At 39.9% G+C, this 18927-nt stretch overlaps 1 protein-coding gene across 2 annotated transcripts; it reads right to left on the reverse strand.

Moving 5' to 3' along the window:
* Window positions 1-1149: 1149 nt before the first annotated feature.
* SLC25A46 (solute carrier family 25 member 46) lies at window positions 1150-16420 on the reverse strand. Of its 2 annotated transcripts, XM_075739882.1 has the most exons (8): window positions 16034-16420; window positions 14113-14155; window positions 11576-11633; window positions 10995-11072; window positions 10172-10272; window positions 6919-6975; window positions 6386-6443; window positions 1150-3294 (listed from the first exon to the last, which is right to left on the reverse strand). In XM_075739882.1, exons 1-8 carry the CDS (start codon window positions 16284-16286, stop codon window positions 2716-2718), a joined length of 1227 nt encoding a protein of 408 aa, XP_075595997.1. In that variant the 5' UTR covers window positions 16287-16420; the 3' UTR covers window positions 1150-2715. The 2 variants fall into 2 exon arrangements, with proteins under 2 accessions (XP_075595997.1, XP_075595998.1); XM_075739883.1 differs by lacking the exon at window positions 10995-11072 and having other exon boundaries at window positions 16034-16354.
* Between the last annotated feature and the right edge of the window lie 2507 nt (window positions 16421-18927).

Genomic DNA, 18927 nt, shown 5'->3' on the forward strand with positions numbered 1-18927 from the left:
TATCTGCTGAAAATCAGCTCTGTTCTTTAAAAATAAAGGAAAAAAAGTCAGAACAACAATGCATGAAAAAGTAATTAAGATTTTATCAGGAAGAATAGAGTGCATAAGAATTTTTCATATTCCAGAAAATAAACCCCCTACTTTCTACAGCAATTCAGTATTATGTAGGTTTCAGTGGTACATCCTGTTAAGGCCACTTATTGATCACTGGTGAGCTAAAAATGGAATACCTAGATTTAAGATCCAAATGAAAATAGAAATACATTAACACTTCGGATTAAAAATGTAAAAAAAAAGATTATACACACACATTCCCCCCCCCCCCATTCATTTACGTTTTTCATGAGCTAAAATGGTCACTCTGGACAAGGCAGAATATTACTTATTTGGAAGGTAAAGCAAGTATACAAAAAGACCAGAAAAGAGTAGCCCAAAGCAAATGGCTTTTCCACTGCAGAACAGTGGCTGTAAGGCATTCCTTCTCATCCAGCTTAAGGATCTGAGACTCTGGCATAGACTGGAAATGTAAAACTCTTGGCAATAAAAGCAAGAGTCTTTGACACAAGTTAATATTCTAGCACAGTATCTAGTGCTGTTGCGACAACTCACCATCTTCTGTCCTGCAGAATATGTAAAGGCTTGTCCTTCATTTCATATGACAAAATGCCTTCCCTAAAATTTCATTCCTAGAAAAACATTATTGCTCAATTTCACTGATGCATCTGCAAGCGTTGGTGTCCAACATGCACTTAAGTTACTGCTTCAAGGCAACTATGATGGAATAGTTGGCTTCAGTTGAATTTAATACCTCTGAAAAGGCTGGTTTTATGTATCAAAAGTTGGAATTAAAAATGTGACTGGAAAAGGACTTCAACAATCTGGTCTGAAGTAAATGCTGTCCTTGCTTAGAGCAGGAATTTGGACTAGACAACATACCAAGACCCTTTCCAATCTGGATAATTCTCTGATACGGCTCCCTCTTCACACTCATAGAAATTTTAAAAATATAAAACCAGGAATTAAATATTTTACCCACATCCTTGCACGTAGTTTTAATTCAACCTGTTCTTGCACTTCGGAAAATTGAGGAACTTTAAAAAGCCACTCTGAAGTCTATACAATAAAATATAACACAAAAATCAGGATTCCTTTATGTGCCTCTTCAGTGAATTACTTCAAAATATTTACAGTGAATTCACATTTTATTTGATTGCTTCCATTCTATACACTAAATTTGCAATTAACAATATTTCAAAATAAAACCAATTCCCAAGTTCACTATACTTTCCATTTCAACACGTACTCATTTAAAATACATGAAAGTTAGATAAATAATAGCAAAGCAGACTTGCAAATGAATTAAAGTCAGAACTTATGAACAGCAACACTTTTTCATTATTTTGCCATCACTACTTTCCATAAGCGATAACTACTATACAATGATTAATGATCAAAATGCACATCAATTTGCAGTATTCACAAAGATAAACTTGCCACATGAAGGTGTGAAAAAGGCAGCAGCCTCTCATATAATTTAAAAGCAACTCTCCATGTGCTTGGTTTTTTTTGTTAAAAATCCCTCCCCCAACTTTCATTATATTTACTGATGAAACCAAGGAGGACTATGTTATTTAGAATTATTAGAACTCATTTTCAGACTGAAAGCTTTGATATACTAGGGAAAGGGCAAAATTGGTACATTTCAGTAGTTTGCTTGCACATGAACAGACTTAATTCTGCTCCACAAAGTATCTAATCCAGCAGAGGCTTAAAAACAAGGACATCAGTGCTAAATAGTAAGTAGATAATTGTGTGTATACCTCTCCAATCTAATGGAAGAGAAACTCTAGAAACAGCCAATTAAATTTTTATGATTTCTACACACTTTAAACAGTAATACTAGATACGCTTGTAAGATTATTCTACTCTTACACAAAGCAGCAGAGTAAAACTAAATCCTGAAGTTGAGTGGAAAGTTGACTGAAAATGGCACAAACATGCACACATCAGTTTCTAATTTGCTTTATTCACACACTTTAGTTACTGTAGACCTTGCAAACAAACTGTAAGACAGTCAAATTTGCATTCTGTGCAACTTTGCTCAATCCCAAATTTTTCTTATTTTGTACAAAGCAAAAGATTCCTCTTCATTGTCCTCTGCCACACTGCAGCAAAGAAATCTTCTATGTACCTGTAAATTACAACATTTATGTCTACTTAAGTTACTTTTACAGTTTCTGTTTTGCTCACAGCTCCATTAAGAGTGAAGTTGAAAATGTTTTTAAAAGACCAGTAAACCCATCAGTCTCCTATTTGCAAGTTGTTACAGTTTATGAAAACAAATTCCCTTGAACTGGCTAGCAGTCCAAACTAAATATCAGATATGATGTTTATGAAGCAGATTAATAATTCATATCCATACCTTAGGTCAGTTAACAGGTAAGAGGAAAGGTAAATCCTCACTTCTACCATATTTGAATCCAATTCCTTTCTGTTTGACTGTGTGTCTGTAATTTGTGTCTATGATTTTAAATTTATACAGTACTTTTTAATTACACTTCAGAACATATATCCCCATTTTTGAAAGAAGTTCTTTTACAGTTTAAGAGTAATCCACAGAGTGGATTGTTCAAACTTTATTTTCTAAGCCATTTTTAACAATAATTAGGTTAGTAAGTCAATCATGTCCATGTGCTAAATCCACACCTGAACAGATTAAGAAACATTTTGAAGCAGTGTTGAGTAAATAATTTTGGTGAGCTGTAAAACTGCCACATGCAAGGTGTACTGTACTATAACAGCTCCAAATCCTTTATAAAAACCTAGCATTCCTTCTTCTCGTTTTATAGTATTTATGCAGTCTCTCATTCCCTCATACTGAGTATTGATCGGAAGCACTTCATAGCCAAGGTCCGTGTTGTCAATTATTGTGCGTGTCCCTTGAATATGAAGGCGGTGTAAAACTGTCTCCAGTGGGTAAAGCATGACATCAGCACAAAGGCTAGCAGCAAAGCTAGCAATAAGTTCTGGAAAATAAGCATCGAGCATGCTCTGCACAGAAGTGGAGCTCTCAGTTGGAAGGTTGTGGGAATTATCCCTTTTCAGAAAGAACAAAACAAGCTTCTGGATGATGGAACTGATGACATAGTGAAGAACTCCATGCAGAGCAGTAGGAAAAGTCAAGACCATCAGAGGTAGGAGACGCTTGCTGTGGGGTACTCCCATGCCTACAACTCTGCCGATTCCTTCTTTCACGCAGTCCAGAATGCCAGGATTATCTCGAATGATTTCGCTCTGCAAGCACAATGGAATAGTTACAACTTGTGCTGCCCATTTCATACACATGCTGACATCCACTTTGACACTTTAACATTGCTGAACTTCGTAAGAGCGCTAAACATTTGCATGTACCATATAGCTACATAGATACATTGATATAAATTTGCTGCTCTAACAGAGAGCAGAGAATGTTGATAGCATTCAAGTAAACTTGCTTTTATAAAATGAAGCCATCTTAAAGAGTCTTTACTGAATTTATGTTCCAGTTATTTGTGTTACTACCAAAGAAATTCAACTTTCCAAGTATCAGTCTGCACAACAATCATGCACAGAAAACAACCACTTCTGAATCAAGGAAGTATTTATCTAAAAGTCCTGTTCTTTAAGGTCTATAACTCTGGTCTTTGAACTTGACTGTGCATAATAAAGACTTCTATAACTGAAGTTGAGTTGAAATATAATTTTTAAGTTGAATTGAATAGGTTCAGCTCTGGATACTTCCATTCCATTACTGGCATCTAAAATAGCACTATTTACTCATGCTGCCTCTTGTAGAAGTAATGATTTTGTTTATGTAGTAAAAATAAAGAATTCCCTTAGTAATATAACTCTCTTATAACTCTGTTATACTCCACCTATGACTGTAGGATTAAGCTAAAGACATTGTTTCCCCTTGTAATGCTTATACAATCTCTGTGTTTTATCACTCGTTACATTCAAAATTCAGGATTTGGGAGTTCTCCTTAATGCCGAAGTTTGAGTATATGCTGGCTGTGTCCTGACCTCATGCCAGGATAAAACAGTACTCTAGGGAAGGACTAACAGCTTTCAAAGCCTTCACAATCAGCTTGCCCAGAAGAGTAACCAGTTCAAATACTTGAGAACATAATGTTCCAGACTTTAAGCACAAGTTACGCATTATAACCCCTCATGAATGCTCTTCTCCCTCATATTGTTATAGCTACTGCACTTCAAAACTGTGCTTTTGTCAAACACACCACCATGTGGTTTGAAATATTAAAAGCAGTAAACAGCTACAAATTTCTACCATTTACAGTTATTCTGATGAAATATATTTTCCTGGAGAAGTTTGTCAAACTAATACTGTTGAACAGTATGGTTTATCAGAATTAAGACAATCAAAGTTAATATAAAACTGTTAGTAACAAATCCCACAATCTTTAACTTCTATAGTTTCTTATTGGTCATTGTCCTCTTGCAGCACAGGAATATAACATAAACCTGTTAAGCCAAGTTGCCTCCCTGCACTGATTAACACAGCATAAATAAAATCGCCACAAACGTTATCATTACCTCTGTTGTGTTTCTAGTAAGAAAGCTCATGATGACGTTTCTAGGAACTAGAGAATGCATTTCATACAGCATATATACATGTACTCAGTAAAACACTTGCACATGGCTGAACCCACTAAGCCTAAAACCCTCAGATCTCAGTGGAATTGTTTTCATAAGCAATGCTTTACAGAGATGAACACCTGTCTGAAAGGCTGGGCGAGATGCTGTTCTGGCTTTTTGATTGTTTTCCTATTAAGCTGCTTTATAGCAAAGAAACTTTATTACTTATTTTGCAATCAGAAGACATGCTCTTAATAATGTTCTCTTTTATCATTTATTGATAAATATGTTCCCACCTCCAACAACACATGTAACATACTTTCAGATAAAAATACAAGCAGTAAGATACCTGAACAAAACACCCCGCTCTGTGGCCAGCTATGAACTCAACACTGTTTCTAGTTCCAGGATGCTCAGGGTCTAGCTGTTCCCCAGGGTGTGAGAGAGCTTCCTAAATCAGCTTCCCAGTGTGAGACTAGTTAAATCTTCCCATGGCTTCCACTGACTTCGAGATCCACTCAGGCTGCATTATTTTCAAAATAACTCACCAGGAGAGAGCAATAGGGTTTCTTAAATAGAAAGCAACTTCACAAAATGCGAGTTTGTTGTTGGGAGTCTATCTACGTGCCCCCATGAACAGACCTTTAATCTCACCTATCCTGTTAGTCCAAAATGTGGCTAGTTCAGACAGGAAAGTCTTCCTAGTACCTTCTGGCTCCTTTAAGTTTGGATCCTCTGCACAGAGCAGATTCCTGCTCCTTCATAATACCTGCCACTAAAGTACATGCTGAAACTAAGAAACTGTAGAAGTCAGCCTTGCTTGCCTCTTTGCCACAGAAAAAGCACCATTTTGTAGACATACATCAGCAGTTGAACTGTAGGTTTAAACAGCTGGATCTAAATCAGGCTTGACAGTACTTACAATTTGTCTAGTCTATGAATGAAAAGTATTGTCCTGATGACTGAATGATATGAGTGACTATGCTGCACCACACTCAACATGACAGTGCACTTTTTACAGTAAGAGTTCCATTAGTTGCACAAAGACATTTTTGTTAATTAAGAGCAACTCATTATATAGACATAGCTGGAAGAACTACCCTGGACCACTTCTGCTTAGCTAACAAGATGCAACAACTCACTGAAAGACAATCTGCAATACAGTGCTACGGCTTACTCTGTACAAGTACTTTACAGAACAAGTTAAGCTGTATTCTCAGTGGCAGGTCCAGATTTTCCTGAAATTTATTTTCATGGCCATGGAAGAACTCGATGAAAAGTCATAACCAAAAAGTAGATTGAATGAAAGCAGTCCTGCAATAGTAGAGTTCAGTGTTTTAGCAAAACAAAGCTGAATTACTGGAAAAGCTTTGTAATTGTTACAGGATAAGTGGTCACTGCAACTGCCTGCCTAGCAAGCCTTTTAAAGCCTTTGCACAAGGAAAACTTCTTTATAGTTTATCTGCTAGACCATAATTGATGTAACTTGTTCTTAATTTGCAGACAATATATTCCAACCATCTGTATTAAATGTCCTTTCTAATTCTAGATTTAGACTTCAGATAGTACAATGAATATACCCATCATAGTAAATACTTTTTATCTGAGCTAATAACTCACACAGCCTCAAACAAAACAAATGCAACTACTGCAACATAAATCTGAATCCAAAGCAAAAGACTCACTTCTCCGCATAATCTAATCTATAAAGACAGTGTCTTTTTAAATATTGTAAATATATGTAATTTACCTGCACAGTTTCAATCAGGCTTGCAGAATAAAAAGGCATTGCTATCACATGTGTTAAGCTGTAGAAATTAACAAGATAAGAATTAAGGTCATGACAATACTATAATTTTAGCCCCATATAGCCTGAAAGATGAAGTTATTTACCAAGTCATGCCTGAGAGAAAATTATCAAACCATAACTCAATTATTAAAATGCACATTAACAAGTTGAGATAAACTTCAGACTGAAGTTCTGTTAAATTCTACTTCCATCTGACCAGACTGATTCAGGGGTCTCATATATCATAATTTAATTACTAAAAGAACCTGACCTTTTAAATTAGTCAGGTTCCATACAGACATAGGGAAATAATTTGTGAAACTGGTGTATGCAATCAAGACTGTTAACAAAAAAAATAAATTTGAAGATTACTACTAGCACCCTGTCAATAACCTTAGCTGCAGATTAAACTAATGTACATGTAGTAGTTTTATAAATGTTTGATAGTAAGACATAACGTAATAACATAACGTAATAACACGTACTATACTTACCCTTTGAGTAGAAGGTGTCCACCTATCTGCTTGAGGTTCCATTTATGTGAAAGTTCTCTAAAAAGAAAAATATTTACCTTAATATGGATAAGAACAGTTATTCTGAAGCCTTTCTTCCATGAGTGTCAACATCCAGTTTTCATATTGGCATTCTGCTATTGGTCTGCATTGCAGGATTTCTCATAGTGGAAAGACACATCAGCTACACACTTAATAAATCATGCTTAACTTTTATAAGTTATTTGGGCCTTTTTTTCTATCAAAAAAGCTTTTGATTATTTATAAGGTGTCTGTAGCTCTCACAGCTACTAGCTTCAGTGTTTTGCATGTATTTTGTATCCTTATGTAGTAACTCTTCAAGCTATTTTCAGGGAATGCTTGGTATTTTAATATCTCAATAGTTTTCCTTTATCGACATACTTTTTTTTTAACATTTGTTTTGGTTCTTTTTCTGTTCTTTTTGATTCTTTTTCTGTTCTTTGAGGTTATGATTACCCAGTTGTTTCAACTAAATCACATTCGGACACAGTTAGACAAGACCAAATAAAGTACAATAGGTCAGACTAGAAGCTGCATAATACTGACTTAAGTGCATTTTGGCTTATGATCAGACTTTAGCATATCCTGGTAAAACAAAAGAAAACCTATGGGTTTAACACAAAAGTGACTTTAAAAATCCCCTTAAAGAACTATTTTCTAGTTACACACTTTAAATATGAACAGTAAATGTTAACTACACTCCACTCAACAGAAAATGTATTCCCACCTAGCTCAAGATGACATTCAACAGCCATACATTTGGTAAATACTCCTGCTATGAGGTAAAGATACTATTGCCTGAAATGTTGGAACACTAGACTATACATTTTTAATAAACAAAGATATAAAGTCTTCTGTTTCAACTCTCATCCAGGAATCACACTCACCCACTGCCTTCAGTTACTGTAATTCTAATCCAGAAAAGGAAACTCTTTACCCTTTTTTCTGAAGAATTGTGTGTTACTAGGAGCTATCACTTTCCTAAATACATAGGTCAATCACTAAAGAGGAAGGGACGATCATTTACCATTATGTATTTTGGATACTTGGATCACATCCACTGAGCCATAATACTGGAAAATGAAACCAGTCAAACTAGTATGTGAAAGCCTAACCTGTCAATTCACTATGCATAACTATTTATGCAGTGGAAGAACAAATATGGAATGAGTTTATCTACTACAGAACCACATTCAACTTGCCACAGAAACGTTAATATCCATTTCTGGGCTCCTCTCCTGAAACAGGGGGACTCTTTTATGATATTACAACACAGAATTGGAATTGATATCTCACTTCTTTGTGTCCTTTGGGGCTCGATAACGTTGTTAAATAACCTTTTAAATCAGCTATGCTGGCACTGCTACTATAAGCAATAATCATCACCTCCCTGTGACGGCCCAAAGACGCATGCTACCATAAAAAAAGGGAGAGCATCCAGTATAAAACTGCCTGAGATGGTGCATGTACAAGACAACCGTTTTCACCAGATCACTTCCCCAACCAAGTTCATTTCATGACTGTTCAAATATTATGTTGGCACTAGAGTGGGGGTAGCACTTTGGAAGGAATAAGCAACTAATAGCAGAAAGGATTGCTTCTTTCGACAGTGGCACCAGCTTACTTTTTAAACTACTGAGCACCTGGCATGCAAAAAGAAAGTCCTTGCTCACACTGGACAGAAATCAGAACTATGAAAATATGAACACTATATCACATCTCATGAACTAAAACATCTCTTAGAGTACTATTTAAAAACAAGAATAACAGTCATGCTCACAGGAAAGTATATGCTTGGAAATTTCAGTTATGTATGGGACAGAGCTGACCAAAAAAGCTTAAACACACACTCCACACAATTTAAGTATGAAATGTTTTTGCTAATGCTTTAGACAATTGTCAGAACCTGCAAAGATTTACTTTTATTAGAATCCATGCATGCATGATAAGAGTAGTTTCATTCAGCCTGCCCACATTTCATTTCTTTAAAGAAAAGTTCCGTTTCCAAGTACCTACCCTTAAGTACTTGGTCTCTGCCCACACATAAAATTGGCAATCATTTCTTCTGAAAGCTAACATGACTCTCAAGCCACCTGGTCCATTCAAACTTAACCAGCCTTAAACCCAACCACTTGCTTTCCTCTCTAATATTTAATTTTCCAAAACAGGTCTTTACTATTTTACTGGCTTCAGCATGTGCCCTGCAATTGTTAAGTATCTTTCCCTAACTTTTGATTATCTTAGTCCCCTTGCATTTCACTAAAAGTTTTAGTGACTTCTATATAATAAACTCTGTCACACAAGCTGCTTACTCTTAAAATTTCTGTCACAGAACTGATAATATATATTATTACAGTTGTCAGCCCTTACTGTTAGCTCTGGACCATTATAAAAGAAAACATTGATAAAAAAATCTTCGGATAAAAATTCTTTATCAGATTTGTATCTCAAAGCAGAAAGACATCACAATGTTTTACCATAATCCTGGAATTATAGTCCAGCATAAAACCTAGACAGAATCACAAATCAAAATAAAAAATTATTGCTAAACTACTATAGTTGAAGATGGACACAGTGAACTAGAATGGTGAAAAACTCTTTAAAGGAAGTCACTCATTTTTAGTTGTAACCCCTTTATCATGAGAATATTGAAAAATGTACATATAGTTTTTGGTAAAGAGGACAGAAGACAAAGCTGACAGCCACATAGACTCTTATTTACCATGTCTTCTCATTTATTAATGCAGGCCATTCTGTTCTCTCACCTACCAAAGACAGTAAAAATGTTCAGCAAGATGTCAGGCTGGCTCATTACCGATTTAAGTTTTTTGTATTTAGATTAATGAAACCAGGACTTTTTACTTTAGACATGGTATTTGCTAGTACCACACAATACAAACCGAAGTACAGAAAGAATCTCATGAATCCTTTTATGACAGTAGAATTATACTGAAGATCAATTTGCAACATTGTTTCTACAGTCAGACCAGTACACAGACATATGAAACCTACAAAGCTCAGAAAGAGCCTTGCTATTTATTAATCACAAGGTTGTCTTTGCCAAGACAACCACACTGTGCTGAAAACATCTATTCATTGTCTGACCGTTCTAATCAAGTAAGATTTTCAAACAGCCTTACATTTCTAACACTTTGAATATAAGTCAACAACTGATCATCAATTTGTTAGAAGCAGTAAAAACCCCATTCAATACCTTGGCAAAGGTGTAAATTCACTGATGATGCCTTCTGTTCCCAGGGTTATGCCCTGAACAATGAAAGTGCTGCCCATTCCCTTCCAGAGAGCTCTTGGACCCTATGTTTTGAAATATGCAGTTAGATTCATGCAACATAGAACTCAAAAATATTTTCATCTTACTCATTTTTATGAAATTTCAGCAAATCCAGACCACACAAGGCTACAATTCTACCATTAAATTTCACTATACCCAAATTTAGGGGACAACTAACTTTTCAACTCTGATGAAACGTTGCTCTTCGATAGTTTCAAACAGTTGTCAATGATTTTGGAGGCATCTATCTCACTGTTAATACTCTGTACAATAAACTTAACACCATTTTCAATGGACAAAATGAGCCTGAGATGTTAAAGCACATCCATAAGAAATCTAGAATGTCTTTTTTTACTGTCTTCTGATCCAAGCTTTAGGATTTCCATTCCTGTCTCTCCACAAGACTATGTAGCATTGGAAATTCTGTCTTTGGAAGGAGTCATTTAACTCTGGATAATCTCCTTATCTACATAAAGATTAATTTTTTTTTAGAAACTAATGAAAAAATTAGTTTCAGGGACCTTTTATTTGCTAACACCTGCAAAGCTTCCCCACAGAATACTACACTTCATAAAAAAAATTTGCAATGGTCATCCTGAAACATTTCTGCAATCATTAAAAATAACAATCCTTTACAATGGCCATGTTTTTAACCACCAGTTACATAAAGAGTTTAAGATGTCACTATACATATGTACTATAGCAACATTCACTGCTCAGATACAGCCTGACACCAAATACTGACCTGTGTCTTATTGATGCTGTACATAATATTGACAATAGTAAACGGAGTGAGATGATAATTCCGAGCATGATAATTAACCTGTTAAAAATACAGATAATGGCCATTTTATAAACACACTTACAGATATTACAACTCCGAAGGAAAAAGCACTTCCAAAATAAGGACTTATCTCTCTAAATATCAGCTGAAGTGACCAAAATATGAATAAATTCTCACTGAAATTTAGGGAAATAGGCAGAACTTCTAAGTATTTGTATGCTGAAAATGTAAACAATAAAGCAAGCATAAACCAGAAAATACTGGAAACAAAGCATACTGCTTGTAAATGGAGATCTGCTCCACAGACTCTGAAACACTTACTTGCTGTAATTTATTTTCCACTGCCAAAAGAACGAGCAAGAATGTTCAAGATAAGTTAAATTTCAGAATGGAAAATGTCTATGCTAGAAATAAAAATGCATTAATGTAGCAGCATCTCCCTAGGAACGGTAAAGCTGCCTTATACTCTACAGAATAGGAAAACACAGAAATATCACAGTAGACAGGAGCCCTGACTGGAAGAGGTAATATACAATACATACCTGGCACTGACGACGTAGAACAATGCAAGGATGTGCCAACACATTTTCTGTAAATAGGCTTTAAAAGGAAAGTGTATTTAAAACATCGGAAGCTATTGCAAATTTATTAGAAAAGGCTTGTTGTTTTTCTCTAACAACATTAGATCGGTATTTAGAAAAACTATGCATCATCTGTGAATTAATAAGGCATTTTGAAGGGCTATCTGACAGCCTACCAATACTTCAAAGGAACAAATATCAAAAAACTGATGCATACATTCAGTATAAGAAACCCCCCACACACTTTTACGGATAGTATGAATGCATTTTTATATGCAAAACAACATACCAAAAATCTTAAACCTTCCCTCCGAAAACACAAGGGAAGAAAACAGCAGAGACAGGATTATGGAAGGGTTAGTTTTCAGTTTTATGTTAATTCCATGTACCATGTTATTAATCAAGACCCTCCTTAGCAGGGCCAGAGGATGGTACTAACAGTTAATTCTGAATTTTTTGGTGACAGATTTTTCATCAGAAAATGCTACTGCCCAAAACCAACTCCCCCTTGACCCCCAGAAATGGTATTTCAGTCAGACTTTCATACGAAAGTTCTCTCAGTTCTAAAATAGGATTCCTGTTCACAGCCATGCAGAGGAACTTTATTTCATCTCAAGGTACCTGAGTGATCAGAGGATCTACCAGTATATGGCTCAAACCTGGGATACGGATTAGAAAAGCAAAACCTCCAGGCGTTGCCTAAGCATCCCAAGTAACAGCTCTGACCACCAACACACAGGACCATCTGGGGTAGGTCTCTCATGGGGATTCTACTCTGGATAAACAAATACTAACTGGCACAGAAAAACACTGAACTTGCAGTTGCATAACTATTAAGCTAATTAGTTTGCTACTACCAAAAGAGGGAGCACTTTTCCATACTCCAGCTGCTGTCTCCTAAGCCCTCCCAGTAGCCAACTCAAATAACCTCACAAAAGCTAACCTCTTCTTCTGGGTGTTTTCTACAAGATTTCTGATTTGAACCATGTGTGTCTGACAGAGTGATCCAGTACAAATGCAAAAGCAGAATCGGGGAGAATTGCTATCAGCAATGATACAATGTTCATCAGCTCTCTTTCCCAAAACCACATGGTCATTTTAGTCCTGGTGGCCATGGTGCTCAGGATGTGGAAAAACTGTAATGCTTGATTACATCAAAGTTTAAAAAGACAACTGAGCCACACTCATCTCTCTGCTCCTGAACAAGATCAACATGTTCCTCCCCTATGGCTCCACTCCTTTGCTGGTGCTCTCCTGAGCTCATGCAGCTTGATAAGGTTGGAAAGAAATAAAACAACTGTTTGAGGGGCTAGTTCTTCCCCCTCCCCTCCATCAGCTCTATTTTAACAAACTGAATAGGCTCATCAGGGTATCTGAATGAGCAAGCTGAGCGACTGCAAGAGAAGCAGTAAGAAAAGAGGGACAGGCAGTTTCATGAGATGGGATGATCTAATTTAAGCAACTCACGACTTGTCAAAAATGGTCATTCCTATTCCCTCTTCTTTATCCCTTCCCTCTCTGGTTCAGTTAGCTGGTGTCTGCTTGCTTTTGCAGCTAGTCAACTTCCAGATAAATCAACCTAACTGAAACATCAAAAAAATAATCCAGCTCTTCCACTGCCTTTGTCTTCTGTTTTATGAGTCAAATTGGTTAAGAGAGGTTCTGATGGGCATCCAGGATGATAACAATGGGGCAAGAAGCAAGACAGGCCGGTGCTAAAAGGTCCTCCTCTTTGAGCAGAAGTACACTGTAAGGACCTCAACTGACTTGACTTCCTATGTTGGGCTAATGGGGTAAGTGACACTCATGTTCTGAAGACAGAAGCATGTTCTTCTGAGATGTCTCACGTTCAGGTCAAAGAGTAAAAATTTTTTAGTCCTACCCTTTTCAAGACAAAAACCCCACCTTCTACGCTTTCACAAGTTGGGTCAGTACATCGACCAATAAAAATCTAATCAGGTGAGTGTGATTGAACAGGCAACCTGCAGAAAAATCCTACGTTTATCAGGAACCTTACACTTGACAATTTAAGCTCTGAAAACTTACACTAACCATGTTAGAGTCCACCACTTTCTCAAAAATACTATCAATAATTAGTGTCACCATAATAAAGAACAAAATGGATACTGGACCACTTGGCCAGACCAGTATTACTATTCCAGGATACTTCGATAATATCCTTAAATATTTTCACTTTCCTAAGAAACATTCATATAACGTGAAAATGTGGCGAATGTGAAAACAGCCTTCTGGTGTTATTTTCAGTTTGTTCTGACAGGACACATGTATCCTGGGCATACAATACTTACTTTCACTGCTGAAGAAGTAATTTTGAGAAACACCTCAGTTAAAGAGAATAGAAACCTGCATGGATTTCAGGTAGTAGGTTTCTAAAGGCATTTCAACTGTGTAAGTCTACTGGCATAAAACATACAGATCATAAGACAACTATAGATTTACTGTTTCATAATCACTGAAAATTATTACACAACTCTTACCTTGCAAGGCCAATACCAAAGCCTGCAAATCTGTTCAACTGCTCTGAAAAAAATGAAAATAGATTATACAGTGATAATCACAAGGGGGGAAGAAAAAGCCATGCAGACCATTTGAAAAAACAATTTTATACTGAACTTCCTTCAGAAAATTACAAGCACTAAACCACAACATTTATGGCAACTCAGCAAGAGAGGATATACAGAAACATCCCCCCAGGAATACCTGCACTTTGGACTGCATTTGAGTTTGTGCATACTTTTATAAATAAAATTATTCTTGTCTTAAAACAGCTACAGGAAAAAAAGAGACAAAGTGAACAGTAAAACAGAATACTTTAATATCTAAAAAATCTAACTCAACCCAACCACTGAAACAATTACCATGCATGACAGTTTACAATAATTCTAAAACATAGATATATGAGGTGAAAATAACTTAAAAACCAAAGACAGTAAAAATAGAGAATCTTTGGAAAAGTAACAAAACACCATTGATGACATAACAAATACCAACATGATGAGAATTTTCAGGTCAGTTATCTTCACTCCTTTGGAAAAGTCTAGTTACTAGAGATTAAAATTGCAACAAGAGTAATGGGTTGAATTCTCTGTTGTCTGCTACCAGACAGATACGTAAACATTGGGAATTTATCTGAAGAGTATCACAACTGTAAAGGCAACCAAAAATTGCCTCAGTCCTACAATCTACAGGGCGCAAGCAGGCTGCAAACATGGGCAATCCCCATAACTTCACTGGAGCTCTGCAGACACACGGCAGCCCTCCTAGGAGGAATGATAAGACTCTCCACTTGCAGAAGCTGGCCTCAGTGATACAGCAACTCCTTATCAGTTCTCTAAAAAGCAGAATCAACATACCCTCTATAAGCATATAGGATAAAAAAAGGCAGAGTCCAAGTATCTAAAAATATTTAAGTAGTGCTTTAAGTAGCGCTTGCATGGATGAAAGCACAACTAAGAGTTGTACCCACTGTAAGTGCTGAACAAAGACGCTTCACTACAAGTTGAAAAGACTCATATATTCAATATTAAATACATTAATCTTTCATACAGTGTTGATACTCAAGTGTATATAAACTGCTCCAGAACATTCTTCTAATTAAAGCAATGTTCAGTAGCCTAGATTTGGTAAATTTCTCTTAATTCATCTCAATGTCACAAAGATGTAAAATGGTACTGTACTTCTGAGCATTTCTGCTCAGTTTCCCAGAAATTACTGGAAAAGAACTGGAACACAGTTGCTTCATCAAATTCTACCAGTCCCACAGTTCCTTCACTATTGTGCATTGGACAGGTGGGGTGGGAGGTGTTTACTTCATCTGCTTGTGCCACACCCCTTGTACATTGTCAACAATAAAGCAGGCAGAAGACACAAGGTCTGAAACATCGATATTGCCTAAATAACAAAATATACTCTAAGATCCAAAGGTACTTCCCTGCTCTTACAGAAGACGGAGTATTTCTGCAGGATATTGTTTACATGGGCAAAGGGGAGCCGACCACACGCTGCTTAACCAGAAGCCGCAAGGTGCGTTCTGGCACTTTCAACCATATTTGCACATAACTACACGGTGCTACACTGCGAAGCTGTAGTGCAACAGGCGATGGAGCAGGTTCTTTTTCTTCCGAAGTTTTTTTTCTCTCCTGGCGTTTCAGTATCGCCAGCCCGCGGCCGCAACGCGTCCCCGGGCCCGGCGCGGTAGAGGTCAGCGCCAGCAAACCCGGGCGGCGCTCGAATGGGCACGGCCAGGCCGCGGCACAGCCCATGGCCGACGCCTGCTCGCCCTTGTCCGCCTCGGCGGGTCACCCGCTAACGGGCGGCCGCGGCGCCGCCCGGGGACAAGCGAGGAACAGGCGGAACGGCAAGAAGCAGACTGCCCCGCCGGGCCGGGCTCCCCCTTACCGGCGCCGGGGCCGCCCGCCCCAAGGTTGGGCTCCTCGTTGAGGCCGGTGCCCCCCAGGGGGGTCCCCGCCCCGTACGGCGGCGTCTTCTCCCCCCAGTGCAGGTTGCGGCTGCCGGGGATGTCAGGGGGGGTGGTCACCCAGTGGCCCAGTTCCGAGGCGCTGCCGAAGGGCCTGGCACCGGGGCCCTGCTCCTCCCGGCCACTCCCGCGGTAGCCCAGGCCGTCGAAGCCCTCGGGGCGCCGCGGGTGCATGGCGAGAGGCGGGCGGGCGGGCCGGCCGGGGAGGGAAGTGGCGAGGGAGGCAGGGTACCGCGCACAGGCCGGCAGCAACACAGCCCGCACCCAACCACCCCGATCACCACTTCCGCCCGCGAAGCGAGAGGCCGCGCCCTACTGAAGCAGAGCACGAGGCCACGTGATCGGGAAGAAGGCGGGGCTGGCGGCCGGTCGGGCCAATAGCCTCCCTGCTCTTGCCCGATTCGGGGAGGAGGGACGCGGCCCTGGGCCGGCGGCGGAGGCCGGGCGAGGGCGTCCCCTGCCGCTCCGGCGGGCCGGCGCGGGCGGATGGGTCGGGGTCGCGTCGGGGGCGCTCTGCGTGGGCGTGGTCCGGGCTTGACTGTTGCGGAGGGGCCTAAAGGGAGCCCCGGTGCCCTCCTGGTGTGCAGAGAAGTACTCTGCCAGCACAGCTCCCGGCCCTTTTCCCTGGTGAACTCTCACCCCAGTCGAAATCAGTGAGAGCCAAGTACAGGGGCCATCTGGCTCCCTGCGTGCAAAGCGGGTGGCAGAACCTGGTGCTGTTAGTTGTGCTAACCATGCTCACAGGCCTGAACAAACCCCACAGGGGAGACAGGGCAGGAGGGGTCAGAGAGCCCATGTCTGCCTGATGTAGCCCCACCATTCTGTTCCCTGTGCTTCCCCTCCACTCCTAATTTCCTTCCCTCTGAAACAGTTTGCTGTGCAGCCTCCTGGCTGAGGAGAAATGGCACGATCACCCATGGGACCGTAAGTATTTCCCCTTCGCCAGCCAGAGAGGTTCCTGACATGAGGCAATCTGTGTCTGACACTGGCAGAACACCTTCCCTGTGGGCTTGGTGCTCTCTCAGCTCCTCCTGCCCCGAGAAGCCCATCAACGTCTCCCACAACTAGGTCTCAGCCTGACCCACAGCTTTTCCCTTTTTTTATACACGAGGTTAAGCCAGCATTAATCTGTTCAAGTCTAAGTATAGCACAGGTGGCAGGAGTCATCCAGCGCTTCGTGCTTTCCCACTGTTACAGCCCCGTCTGGTAACACAGCCTGCGGTAGGAAGGTGATAGCATGGGTAATGAATATGTCTTACACACTGAAATAAAGGTACAACATAGCTGTACACTGGTTTGTTACATGTTTTTAGTCCCCTGTAAAGCTGTGGAAATCACAGAATCACAGCATAGTTTGGGTTGGAATGGACCTTTAAAGGTCATTAGACCACCCCCCTGCACTGAGCAGGGACATCTTCCACTAGATCAGATTGCTTAGAGCCCCATCCAGCCTGTCCTTGAATGTCTCCAGGGATGGGGCATCTATCACCTCTCTGGGCAACTTGTTCCAGTATTTCACCATCATCTCTGTAAAAAAACTTCCTTATATCTTGCCTCTTCCAGCTTGAAACCATTACCCCTTGTCCTATCGCAACAGGCCCTACTGAAAAACCTGTCCCCACCTTTCTTATAAGCGCCCTCTTTAGGTACTGGAGGGCTATAAGGTGTCCCTGGAGCCTTCTTTTCTCCAGCCTGAACAATCCTAAGTCTCTCAGCCTTTCCTCATAGTAGAGGTGCTCCAGCCCTCTGATCATCTTCATGCCCCTCCTCTGGGCTCGTTCCAACAGACCCATGTTGGAGCCCTTGTACTGAGGACACCAGACCTGGATGCAGTATGGTGGCAGACCAGGTGGCATCTCTATGTGGTGGAGTACAGGGGCAGAATCACCTCCCTCAACCTGCTGGTCACACTACTTTTGATGCAGCCCAGGATACAGCTGGGTTTCTGAGCTGCAAGCGCACATTGTGGCCTCATGTCCAGCTTTTCACCCATCAGCAGCCCCAAGTCCTTCTCCACAGCCCTCCTCAATCCCTTCACCCCCCAGCCTATATTGATGCTGGGGATTGCCCCCAGCCATATGCAGGACCTTGCACTTGGCTTTGTTGAACCTTATGCGGTTCACATGGGCCCACTCCTCAAGCCTGTCAAGGTCCCTCTGGATGGTATCCCATCCTTCAGGCATGTCAACTGCACCACTCAGCTTGGTGTTATCTGTAAACTTGCTGAGGGTGCACTTGATCCCCCTGTCTACGTCATTGATGAAGATATTAAACAGTACTATTAAACAGAAATGCAGGTGTGGGATCTATGTCTTCTACAGAGCATTCTCAGAGCAGTGCCTGGTGTTCATCTGACCATGCTCCCACAACACAGAATTTATTTCAAATAATTCATCAGAAGTTTGGGCTGATTTGTTTGAAAGAAAACACAAAGAAAAGAGAAAAATTCAGAGGTTTGCTTTGCAGTAAGAACAAATTGGCAGCAGGCTAAGTGCATTGAGCAATAATTACAGTAAAACACAGAGCTTCTGTGCTAATGATCCCTTAAATTAAATTCCCATGTGACCTACTATAGGGTTTGGCGTGCAGTTTCTGTGCTTGGTTGCTGCCCTCTCCTGGCAGCTTGACCAGCCTCCAGGAGAAAACAGAATGAAGGTTATTGAGAAAGGAGCAAGCCACACTCACTCAGAGAACATAGTAGAAACAGCATTGTTCTGAAGAAAAATGCTATCTTTTTCCACATTGGAAAAATAGCCAGGTCTGCTTTCTTTTCTAAAACAAGTCTCACTGACTCAGTACACGTGTGAGAGGGAGA

Source organism: Balearica regulorum, chromosome Z (assembly GCF_011004875.1).
Source record: "Balearica regulorum gibbericeps isolate bBalReg1 chromosome Z, bBalReg1.pri, whole genome shotgun sequence".
NCBI lineage: Eukaryota > Metazoa > Chordata > Aves > Gruiformes > Gruidae > Balearica > Balearica regulorum.

Coding starts and splice junctions, on each gene's coding strand:
- SLC25A46 (XM_075739882.1), bottom strand. CDS start 16,286: ATGCACCCGCGGCGCCCCGAGGGCTTCGACGGCCTGGGCTACCGCGGG. Junction 14,156..16,033: donor GGCGGGCGGCCCCGGCGCCG/GTAAGGGGGAGC, acceptor CATTTTTTTCAG/AGCAGTTGAACAGATTTGCA. Junction 11,073..11,575: donor TTCTACGTCGTCAGTGCCAG/GTATGTATTGTA, acceptor TATTTTTAACAG/GTTAATTATCATGCTCGGAA.